We start from the raw sequence: 12,670 nt of genomic DNA, 5'->3' as shown, positions 1-12,670 counted from the left end.
AAACTCTTTATTGAGCCATTTTGGAGTTGAGTACGATAGCATAAATATGCTTTGAAGACCAATTCAGTTCGTTTTTATTCGAGATTGGTTTCACAAGTCAAATTATCAAGAATAAGCCAAGACTTTAAAGTTGACGATGTAGACTGGAAAGAGCAATTAATTTGAGAAGTCAATTCAAAAAATTAATTTTTTCTTGAAAAGTTCCCGAAAACCCCAGCTTGATTTTAATATATAACCCAAGAGCTAATTTTAAGCTACTCAAAGACCAATTAATCAACCAGGAACAATATTTTACGATAGACTATTTTCCAATTAAATTTGAATTGTTCGTACTTCTTTTACAGACAGTTTTAACAATAAAATTTTTTCGACATTAAGTATCAATATTGATTGCTCTCAACAGATCTGTAGGAAGACAAGAAAATGAACAAAAGCATCTAAATAGTTCCATCTTTCAATCAATGAAGATCATTATCAGCAAAATATCGCTGTCACCGAGAAGTTTGGATTTTGATGCCGAGGTCAGAAGCGGATTTAGGGCAATAGGTGGGAGGAAACCTTCTTTTCCCTAAGAAGTTCGACCACTTGACGCTTAAAGGACATCGGTATTTAAACAACCGATCATAAAACTTTTTTCTAAAGATGTCTTGTGCGCTTATATATACTAAGTTTTGCAGCGCGCTGAAAAAAAAAACGAAAAAAAAACTCAACAAAAAAATATCCGAGATAATCCTAGACTTTAGCTTGTAATCTTTTCATTTTTTAGATTCAAATGAGATATTAATGTGACTAAAATTATTTCAAAATTCTTTATTTGACATTTTTTTAGGAAACAAAATTTATCGCCTGGCTTCAATCTGGTTCAAAAAACCTGATCAAAACAAAAAAAATGATTTTTCTGAATACTTTTTGGCAGCGATGAATTTAGAAGGAAAAATTTTTGTTTTTTTTAATTTTTTTTCAAGTTTTTCATCACTTTTTGTTCCGACTTTCGATACGAAAGTAACGGAATAGTTGTGCTCGGAGTGGGTTTTTTTTCTTCAGACAAATTTTGACTTCTTAACTAGCCATTTTTTACTTAATTTTATAAATATCATTCAAAGGGTATTGTTGTCCTCAGCTTAAATTTGAAACGATATTTTACCTGTGATCATTTTTCATAAAATTATGGGGGTTTAAATATTGCCATTTTGGCCAATTTGGGACAATTGACGCGCGATTCATTTCGCGCTATTAACGCGTAAGCGGAGATAGAATTCGTCTTAGAAATCGTTTCAAATTGGTTGAAAGGAGCTTATTTGCCCTAAATGATTCGTTACAATGAGCAAAATCTATTCTTTCGTACTTTATATCGCGTGTGGGGAGACGATTTCAATTAAAAAATATATATTTTAGAAAAAAATTTTGGTTTTTTTTATTACACTTAATTTTTTCAAGTTACTACTGCTCCATAAACCTTTAAAGGAAGCTGGAACATTCAGGGCTTTGCCCTGATATGAGCAGTCGTGTATTTCTTTGCCTTCGCTAATTTGACACTCCCAATTCCTCGGAACCTATTTTAAAGACTTAATTTGAGATACAACAGGAATTAATTATTTCGCAAAAATTGTGACTCTTTCGCCATTTCAGGTTCAAACAACAAAATTACTGATATTAAATCTGCCACCTAAAGTAATATATCATTGAACTTTCAAGTTCAAAAACTGGATCGTTCTTTGTTTCACATCGAACAGTTTTTATAATTTATTTGGAAGCCAAATTGTTTTTGATTAACGTTTCATCTGCCAGAACAATGTATTTCCAAAAAATATTCTAGCACCATGTACAATTGACTGAAAAAGAAACCAGACTGCTGGTATCAGGGCAAAGCCCTGAAAGTTCCGACTGCCTTTTAAAGTCAATGAAGCAGCAATAACATGGAAAAATTAAAAATAATTAAAAAAAATTAAAATTTTTTGAAAAAATTTGAGATTTTTTGTGCAAATTTTCCCCCAACACGCCATACAAAGTACTAAATGATAGATTTTGCTCATATCAACAAATGATTTATGTTAAATAGGCTTTCTCGAATGAATTTCGAACGATTCCTAATACGGACTAAATCTCTCTCCTAAGACGGACTACTTTTGCGTTAATAGATCGTTAATTGTTTAAATTTGCAGTCTTTAAACCCCATAACTTTACGAAAAATAATCACAGATGAAATTTTTTGAAATTTAATCTCAGGACAACAATACTTTTTGAATGATTTAAAAAATTATTGTCAAAATTGGTTAATTAAAAAGTCGAAATTTGTCTGAAGAAAAAAAACCCACCCCGAGCACAAATATACCGTTACTTTCGTATCGAAAGTCGGAAAAATTAAAATTCCACTTTGATCATCCGTTAAACTTGGATAAATTAATTGCCTTTTCTCAAAGCTGATGAGTTAAACCCTGAAAAGTTAAGAAAATTGGTTCAGATTTTAAAAATTACAAATTTGGATTCAGTTTTTAAAGTTATAATTATAGTTTTCTAGTTGAAATCTGATTCAATTATTACTTTAATAAAAAATATTTAAAGTTGTGGACAAATTGAAAACAAAACTGCTTGTATCAGGGCGAAACCTTGAATGTTCCGACTGCCTCTTGAGGTTTATGTAGCAGTAATAACAAAAAAATTAAATGTAAAAAAAATAAAATGAAAATTTTTTTTTCTAAAATTTGAAATTTTTTATGAAAATCATCTCCCCACACGCCATATAAAGTACAAAAGGATAGATTTCGCTCCTGTAAAAAATTAAATATGGCAAATAAAATTCTTTGAGCCAATTTGGGACGATTTCTAAGACGGTTTAAATCTCCGCTTACGCGTTAATATCGCGAAATATAGTGCGCGTTAATTGTCCAAAATTGGCAAAAAATAGCAATCTTGAAACCACCATAGCTTTACAAAAAATAGTCATTGGTGAAATATTTTTTCAAATTTAAGCTCAGGACAACAATAGCTTTGGAATGAAATGAAAAAAACATTTCCGTCAAAATTGGCTAGTTAAAAAGTCGAAATTCGTCTGAAGAAAAAAAACCCACCCCGAGCACAAATATTCCGTTACTTTCGTTACAAAAGTCGGAACAATCGCCATTTTTTGCATTATTTATTTCAAGTTTAAAATATGCACTACTCTAACAGTTTTCAAAGTTGTCACTCATTGTGATTTGGCTCAAACAATTTGCATAAAATTCTAGTTAAAAACTTGTTTGAAAGTATTTCTGAAGAAAAAAAACATCGAAAATACGAATATTGTGTGTCCTCTTTCGGAAAAATGGAAAAAAATTGAGTAAAATGCCTGAATCAAACTGGATTTTTTCTAAGCGGGATGGGTTTATAAGCATTGATTTGTCTTTTTGCTTACAAAACATACCGATAGTTTTGAAAACAAAAAAAGCAATTTTTAGTTTTTCTTAAGCGAGTCGATCTATTTGGCACAATATGGATCAGTAATTTCAAAAAAAAGCTTCCAGCATACGATGCATTTTGAAGAGCTAATTGAGATTTTTTCAAAAATTGGTAAAGTTGTAACCAGGCGCGGATCCAGGAAGTTATCAGGGGAATTCCCCCTATGTACTTTTTTGAGATATCCGTTTTTGGTGATGGACCCTAAAAATTGTCTAAAAGCGCCTTTGGCGCCAAAATAAACTAATTTTGAGGGGGAGAGCGCGCCAAAAACGCAATTTTTTTATCAAAGTTTTTATAGTGATTTGGAAGACCTCAGAAAATCAATTTGGTGGACCTAAAAAAAAGGTCTACAAAACAAACAAAAAATTCAATTTTTTTCTTAAAATCTGCCCCCCCCCCACTCGAGAAATTTGTAGATCCGCGTCTGTATATAAATATATTTATATATATATATATATATATATATATATATATATATATATATAAAATATATGTGTGCATATATATTTTTAGAAAATTATACTGTCGAGATAAACTAATTTTTCTTAAATGAAGAGATATTAAAAAAGTTATCAACATTTAAGCTGATTAAAAAAATTTTAGCTATCAATTAGAACTTAAAATGACTTAAATTTGGATTAATTGTGTGGAAAGACTATGTCTGGACAATTTTATAGACCAAAAATTACAATTTTGTATGCGGAGAATTGAAATTCGAAAAAGGCTTGTTTGTGAATAGAAATCATTTTGTGACTTAGAAAAACTTTTTTTTTCTCCAATTTTGAGAGATAGTTTTTGTATTGAGATATAATTCTCGAAGTATGAAGTTGTATGACTAGCATATTTTCTAGGAAAAAAATTTCATCGATGTATCTGGAGTCTGTAGTCTGCAAAATTAATTCAATTACTATCACATGTTGTGTATCAGCTATCAACAACCCCATAATTAGTTTTGTAGCTTTCGTAGAAAAAAATGCTAGCCATACCAATTTCAATATACGAAAATGTATGACCAGGGTTTTTTCAGAGACTCGATTCATGAGTTTTTATGAATAGCCGTTTTCTTTTTTGGAGGTCAACCCGGATAAATGAGCTGAAACTTGAATAATGCCACAGTGGGCATGCGACATATTACGATAGCAAGGATCGCGCATTTTGTTATCTCTTGACTAACAATTCTGGTTCTAACACCAGGGTTAAAAATGCACAAAACTCGAACATAAAATCGTCCAAAATTGCGCCAAACTAGTGATATAGCTGAAATAGGGCCCGCATAGAAAAAAAATGGATTTTTCATCTTTAAATTGAAGCAAAAGAACTATTCTCAAGCGAAAATCGTCAAAAAAAGGCATTAAGTTTTTGATGCATATTTCCCGTTGTAAGCAAGGTCAAAGTGTTGAAGTAGAAAACAAAGTGGAATGTTTAGAAGGTAAACTGGTAATTTAGAAGATCAACAGTATGATATAGAGATGTAATGCAAACTGCATTTGTTATTTCAGGCGTATCAGGCGTAGAAAGAACAGTGATTTGAAGAAAGACCGACGGCCCGACATTCATGGACCTTACCAAAACTTTAAATAAACATCATCTGTGTAAATTGTACCCCTATGTCAAAAGATAAAAACCACGCTAAATCATACGATCTGATATAATTTTTAAATTTCTTGGTAGCAAAGAGTTGGGCGCCAGTTTTGGTATGTTAAAGTTGCCTCGTAGTTTTTTTGGCTCGTTCAAGGTTTCACAGAAGTCTTTTGGTTGCTCAAAATTGTGACAGAAATCTTTCGCCTAAGGCCTAAAATTGGTCGCGATGATCTCTACACCTATTTTGCATAGCGACAGTTACCCTCTTGTTGCTTAGAATTCTATGGGCAGCATGATTTTCTTCAAAAAGTTTTTACTCTGGTTTTGATTCACCCAATATAAATGGAAAAATGCTCTTACCATTTCTGATTCTGAAGCTGGGCCCAGTGACTCGATGTAGAGACGCACTCTCACCAAGTCAGGCTTACCTGAGAACAATCCAAAATTATAGACTAATTTGAGTGCTAGCTCCACTTCCTCCTTTTTTCCCATATCAATGCCTCTGGCGACATAAATACTGGTATACAGATCGTGAATTAAAATATTTCTTTAAAAGAACTTTTTATGTTGTCGTGAATAACTATTGTTCGCCTTGATTAACAAACATGTATGTTTACGGAGAAATTACGTTTTGTGAAATAGGGCGACATGGTTCAAGGCCATAATCTGAAAAGAGTTTTTTCTTATATCTTACAGTGTAGACCCCTAATCTCAAGAGACCGATTGCTCAACAATTAAGTTGGTTATACAGAATTTAAACATTCTTTAAATCTCAAGCTTGATTTATAGTCCGTTATCGACAATCCAAAAGACGTTGATTGCTTGCAAACTTTTCGGCTATTTGTTATTTGGTGCTACGGGCGCAATAATTCTCCATTGTAATCGTAATTACCCTCACTGAATCCTGGTCTAGTTCGGTTGTCGTAAGATCCACTGTCGAACTGATGCAATACAAACTTCTGGTATTCTTCTCTGAAACATAAGAAAAATGTAAATTATGAACACTTTTGTAGAGATGTTTAGAAAACAAAATGGGTTTGATGTTAATCATTTTTTTTTCATGTAATTGAACACCGTTCAATTTTTTTCTTTAACGTGCTTTGGGAAATCATTTTTGAGAACTTTCCACTAAATTTTTCCGCCTATTTTAAAAAGGTTCAATAAATCAATTATGATAGAACATTAGAAAAATTGGTGAACGCAAAGAAGACTTAAAGAGACAATATAACCAGTCATTATGGCAGTGGACGTCAAACATTCAATTTTTAAAAAGGATTGGCACTTACAAAACCGTCTCGTTCGTCTTCTAAACCAGGTTTAATCTTCTATTTGGAAGGTTATGGGGATTGGAAAAAAGTACAAAGATCAAAACAATTCATACAGCTAAAAGATTAAAAGTTGAAACAAGCGAGTTACAATGTTTAAAGTGCAGATCGCCTAAACGGAACCGAGCAGCGTGTTTTTCTCGGTGACAGATTTACTTCTGGTTCATACGCCATCTTTTTTTGATAACATCAAATCCCCTCCGAATTATCACATTAAAATTCAATGCATTTTTAAGGCCTTATTAGTCAACCCTGTCGACGCCAGGATTTGATTTTAATTGCGCAGACGACACGCGTATTAATTGCGCAGACGACACGCAATTAAAGCTATGCTTTGGGACCACTCTTCGTTATTTGTATTTTTATAGTTCCCAGTGGTAGAGCAGGTTCAAATAACAACAACAACCACTGGTTGATATGCATCTCGAACAGAATTTTTGGCCAAAACTATCATTTTTGGAAATTTGACTGCAACTATATTTCACACCAAGGTACATTAAAATATAGGCGGAAAAACACGAAAAAAAATTAAATAGTTTTTTTAAATTTGAAGATGATTTCATATTTTTATAAACAGTTTTTAGTATTTTCTGCATCAAAGTTTGGGAAAACAATTAAATTTTTTTTATATTTAAACATGATTCAACGTTTTTCATTTTTTTTTGATAAAGTAATATCGAACTATAATCGTCAGAATTATAAACAGATATTAAATTTCACTTCATTGTTTGATAAGTTAATATCAAACTATAAAAGTGATAGCTTAATAAAATAATCAAAGTCACTTTTATTTTATTTTTCTGATTAACTGATATCAATTTTCACCTGTAAAAAATTGATGAGGTATTTAAAGCTCAGCTTTACAATAATTTTGATAGAAAAAACTTTGATTGATCAGGAAGCTAAACTCGCTTGAATTTGAAATGATATGAGTGGTTTGCATTTTTCAATCGTGCAAAATGTGCAAGTCGCCCAAAACGTTTTCAAATCCATGTATCATTGCGAAAAGATAAAAAGCATTTCCACTAAGAAAGAAGACTTTTCAATTTATTTCCCGTTTAAAATGTCATGAAGCGGGGGAGGGTGGTTCTTCACATCTCAGGAAGGAACAGTTTGAAAAACACTCTACCAGTCTCACTTTTCCAATTACTGTTTTTTAATCAGAAAATTTCAAAAAAAAACAGGAAAGAAAAGTTTTTTAAATGTTCAAGACATCATTTTGATCATTTTTATTTGATTAAAAAAACCGAATTGACTAAGATGGTTTGATTGTAGCATGGCCTCTGGTGCTGGATGATGATTTACAGATTAAAAAACTCTTTAACGTTTTTTGCAAATAACCTTTCTAAAGATTTCGATTCGAGCTTGCAATGTTCAAACAGTTTGATTTATATTATATAAATATGTGTGTGTGTGTGGGTGTGTGTGTGTGTGTATACAAAAGGAAATAAGGAAATAAGGATAACCGGTTACTGTGCAAGAAGCACACAATCTTCCAACCATAGTATTTAAAAAACTACAAGAAAAAAAACCTTTTTCTTCAACTTAGAGTAGTTTTTTCCGAGTAGTGCGATATGAGGATCTGACGTAAAAGTATATTTTAGGTATTTTCGAGTCTTTTCGCGCGGAAAACAAAAAAGAACAAAAAAAACTATAACACACCCAAGTATAAAGTTCCTCCCGGTTTTCAAATAGTCGGAACAAAATAGTCGAAACAAAATTTCAATCACGCAGATGGTCGTTACAACCAAAAAATAGATAGATTCGAGTTCGTTTAGGAAACTATACCGTGGGATTTGCATTGAATTACAGGTATTGTATTCGGTGCTTTACTAATTGAGGCCTCAGCGCTATGAATTTTCCACACACCTTCAACCAAAGATCTCACCATGTTTATACGCGACACCAATTATTCGCCCTTGTCGGTCTCCAAGAATGAGGTACAAAAAACGCTGAAAAACTATCAGCAGACTATCTAACTCAGCATAATCACACTAATTTGTCTCAAAAATAAATCTAACTAAATCTAACAAACTTTAATTTCAGCAGACCAACAATTTTGTCGAAAAATTTTCATTGGAAAATTTTTTGAAAATGCGCAGACTCAATTGTGTCCATCAAATTTTCCTGTTAGCATTGAGCAAATATTACAGAATTTCAATACTGCCAGGCTTCACAATTCAGCGGGCTCCTCATATAATTGATAAAGAAGAACAAATCGGGCCCTACTTCACTTGTGAGCCCATCAAGTGAAGTACGAAAAAACAATAAGTGCAGAGAGACCAAAAACTTCCAAAAATCAAGATACGCTACAAAACTGTATATTTCACAGCAGAAATGAGAGACAATTTTTTTCGTTTTTGGTCATGTTGCTTTCAATTTTGTGTTTATAGCATATACTTTTTCACAAGAGTACAAGCAATGGCCTGTTTTTAACGTTTTAGTGAGTAAAAATTAGGCTATGAATTATTGAACTGTTTTTCCATTTTTTGAAAATGTTCACCCACGCCTAAAGTGAAATTCAAAAAGATTTGTTCCGTCAAATGCGTTTAAAACAAAAAAGTTGAACTTGGTTTAAATTAAAACAAGACTGCTCGTATCAGGGCAAAGCCTTGAATGCTCCGACTGCCTTTTTTTAGTCTCGATATGGGAATATTAAGGGCTTGATCTGATCGAGCAGTTTTGTTGTTCCTTAATTGTTCATTTAGATCCAGTTTTTTGTTTCAAATGGTGAAAAAGCTACATATGTGCTGGAGCAAGTAGTATTTGCCCGAAAGTATGCTGTTTATTTTCCACTCTAAAAACTCTTAGAGACACCTTTTTTGACATGTTCTCTCAAAATTTCAAACACAGTCAATCTATTTGGTTGAAATTGAAATTATTGGAAGTGTTCATGTAAAATTAGAGACCATGTGTCAATCAATCCACCTTCACTCCTAAAATCAATATATTAAACCGTTTTTAGCCCTAGTCCATCTTTAAAAAGTTACATTGGGCTTCAGAGCAAAAAATGCGCTTCAACGACTAATAAGTCAATCAATTCCGGGCTAAAATATTCGATTTAACTAGCAGTAACTTAACAAATCAGCCTTAGTCTTTTTCTAGGAGCTCTATTGAACCAAGAGATCTCCAGAAATTGGTTCTTTCAAACTGGAGTCGAAATTCAGTGGTCACCTGTAATCCCCTTCCGTCTGTACCCTCAAAACATAATAAACCAAACTCTCTAATCTAATTTTTTAAGCGCGAATGCGGAAGTAAGTTCGGCATAAATTTGAAATGTGGTAGTTTATCCGTCAAGGGATAGTTCCAGGCTTTTTAGGGTGTTTTGTCTGCTGTATTACCCATTTAAACGATAACTTCGTTCTTGTATCCATTAGAAGTCCCGCCCTAACGTCACACCGTCTTTTCAGCCATAAGACATCCCGCCCAAATGTCACACCGCAGTTTATTTCTTACTGTCTAGTTAAAGTATTTCTCAAATTGGTGCCTATTTAAACATGTGACCCGGACGAAGGTGCAATTTAACGTAAATTAATCTTTGACGGAAAACTTCAAAACACAAAATGCTTGCTCGAAAGTTTGACTCTGACTCAAAATGTCTTACTTTGAAAATTATTCTAACAAAATATCCAAAAAACTTGATTTTAATTCATCTTTGGAATTCTCAAATCATATTCCAAATTTTATGAAAATCTATGAGTTTTTAGCTGCATATTTTTATCAAGTTTTTTAAAGAAATTATTTTTTTTACTTATTTTTTTTTGTTCAATAACTTCCTAAAATCAATTTAAAGTCAGTTGTAATACTCAAGGTATTTTCGTTATCGGAGCAGTCATATTTTTTTGAGATCAAACATTGTCTATTTTGTACCTAAAATATTGTCGTTTAGGAAAATAGCATTTGTTGACAAAATTAATATTTGTATCAATTGATACGTGCCAGCTATGGGGATTTTATAATTTTCCTGTTAAAACAATACAATAATACAACTTTATCTAGGGGGACTCCATTAGTCGAAAGATGATGGTTGTTTTACAAGATTTTGCCAGAGCTTGTCTTGTAAGATTCTCGCAAAACTTGCATGATAACTATCATGAACCGCTGAACCGCTAAATAAAATTTCTGCATGACTATGGATAAAATTTACTCTCATATAAATTTTTGAGTTTTAGAAAAAATAACATAAAATTTTTTTTCTAATTTTTTCGAATTACATTTTCTGGCACTAGCCGATTTAGAAGGGGCGGACGCCTTCCCCTCAGGAATTCTACCCCCTGCCGACCCCAATGTTTCCGTGATTTTTTTTGGTCGACATTTTCCAAAAATTGTCTAAAAACGCCGTATTCGGCCTGCTGTTTCAAAAATTTTGCCTGAGGCGCAGAAAATTTGGTTAAATAAGGTCTATATAGTGACTTGGGAGAGCTCAAAAAATCAATTTAGTCGACCTAAAAAAGGTTCTACAGAATTTTCCATTTTAAAAAAAATCTGCCCCCCCCCCCCCCCCCCCCCCGAGAAAATCCTAGATCCGCCCTTGATGAAGAATATGTTGCCGTGGAACCGTTCTTTGCAAATTTGAAAGCCTTATATTTTTCGGATCACAGTTAATATATATACCTCTTGTCCGTCAAAAATATCGCCAATTTTTCAAACCTCCTCTAAGAAATAATGACATGTATCTGTTATGGAAACTCATCGAAAACCCACATATTCAACTTAAGTTTTAGCCGATCGTTCAGTTTTTAAAAAAAGACTATCAGAAAAATTCAGTTTCAATTTAAAATTTGACCTGGTTGTCTACAAATGTTTGCTTATATAAAAAAGTCGCTAACCTAGTCTTAGCATATTTTTTGTTGAGATCGTGTTTCTCCAGAAGATGACACCAGCTCGGGTCCGGAGATCGACACTCGTAACCAGATGGCATTATGATCACCCCTGAAGCACTGTCACTATCTCCCCCCTTTTTGTCAGGGTCCGCGGCTGAATCTTTTTTGGCTGAGTCGCTTTTCGTTTCCGGGACATTTTTACCCGAAACGAAAAAATTGAGAGCAATAAACGCGCAAAGAATATTTCGAGCCATTTTTTTGGAGAATCTTTTGAGAACTGTTAAAATTTTTTTCGATGTCAATTTGCCGATTATTTAAATAAAAAGATTAATTTTTTCGGTTTGAGGCAAACTGTAAAACTCAAGCAAGTAAGAGAGTTCACCTTATCACTTGAAAGTTTCTGATAAAAGTAAAAGTTAATTGCTTAAAGAAAATAGTCTTGATCGTTCAAAATCAACTCGTGGCCTGACCACCAATTGGATATTTTCCTGTGGAATGATCCCTTTTAAAAAATAAAAAGTAGCATTTGAACTGGTTGAAAAAAGTGAAAGCAATGCAAGTTGGAAAAAGATTTTCCTCCAATGAAATTGGTCCTCTGCTGGTTAAAAAAAATCCAATAAAAATGATAAAGAATTCAAAAATCTAACAAGGCATCAGCTATGTGAACAAAATATGAGGGGAAAATTTGTCCAGAGACTAAAAAAAAATACTATTGATTAACAGGGAGGTTTCGAGTTCTAGCCGAGATTTTCATCAAATAATAGAATTATAAATGAATCAAGGAGGCAGAATATAGCAGCGCAATCATTAGTTTTTTCTGAAGAATTTTCAATAGTTCGAATATCGGTTAGTATAACAATAATAAAATTGTCAACCAAGCATGAAAATGTTTATTGTTCTTTTTATATCTTTTCGGAAGTTTAGGTTCTGTTTCAAAGCTCAAAGTCACCGTTTGTGCCCAAAATTCGGTTTACTCTGGATTTAAGTTATACACCAAGGGAGGACAATTGCTATTTGCCTAAAGTACTTCAAGTATACTCTGACCAGGAGGAGAATCCAGATCCAAGTTTAACCTGTAAATCAAACCTCAGAGAAAAACTTCTAACTTTGGTCTGAACTTTTTATACTCTTAATGGTCTAGTTAATCCAAAGACCTCTCTGGTGTATGATGTAAATCGTAGTAAACTACACCGACAACCACCTCAGAAATCATATTGTCTCTCTGATCAGTTTATGTAATTCAATTGAGTGGAGCCTGTTAATTAATGCATTAATGAACAAGGGGGCTCTTCAAAGACTTGAGATACGAGTGCCACACTTGACGCTCCGAGTTGACACAACGTTGTCAAACCTGAAATCAGTAAGCAGCGTGAGTTCTATCTTATCTTCGGCTTAAGTTTTAGGATAGTAAAAACAAAAAACATACCTGGATTCAGGGGCGGATTTAGGGGGGCGGCGGCGCAGAAATATTGGCCAAAAGAGAACCTTTTTACTGCTTAAGGAGAG

At 33.1% G+C, this 12,670-nt stretch overlaps 1 protein-coding gene across 1 annotated transcript in view; it reads right to left on the bottom strand.

The window, feature by feature from the left end:
• The window catches only part of LOC134842644 (gamma-aminobutyric acid receptor subunit alpha-6-like), a 97,107-nt gene extending 84,948 nt beyond the window's left edge, over positions 1 to 12,159 (bottom strand). The window contains exons 1-3 of the mRNA XM_063859080.1: positions 11,171 to 12,159; positions 5,909 to 5,988; positions 5,377 to 5,444 (exon numbers count right to left, since the gene is read on the bottom strand). Of these exons, the coding sequence (XP_063715150.1) occupies positions 5,377 to 5,444; positions 5,909 to 5,988; positions 11,171 to 11,418 (396 nt within the window). The 5' untranslated portion in view covers positions 11,419 to 12,159. The remainder of the gene's footprint in view (positions 1 to 5,376; positions 5,445 to 5,908; positions 5,989 to 11,170) is intronic.
• Between the last annotated feature and the right edge of the window lie 511 nt (positions 12,160 to 12,670).

Source organism: Symsagittifera roscoffensis, chromosome 3 (assembly GCF_963678635.1).
Source record: "Symsagittifera roscoffensis chromosome 3, txSymRosc1.1, whole genome shotgun sequence".
Taxonomy (NCBI): Eukaryota; Metazoa; Xenacoelomorpha; order Acoela; family Convolutidae; genus Symsagittifera; species Symsagittifera roscoffensis.
The sequence above is the reverse complement of the archived record's forward strand: the minus strand, read 5'-3'. Positions and strand labels throughout refer to the sequence as shown.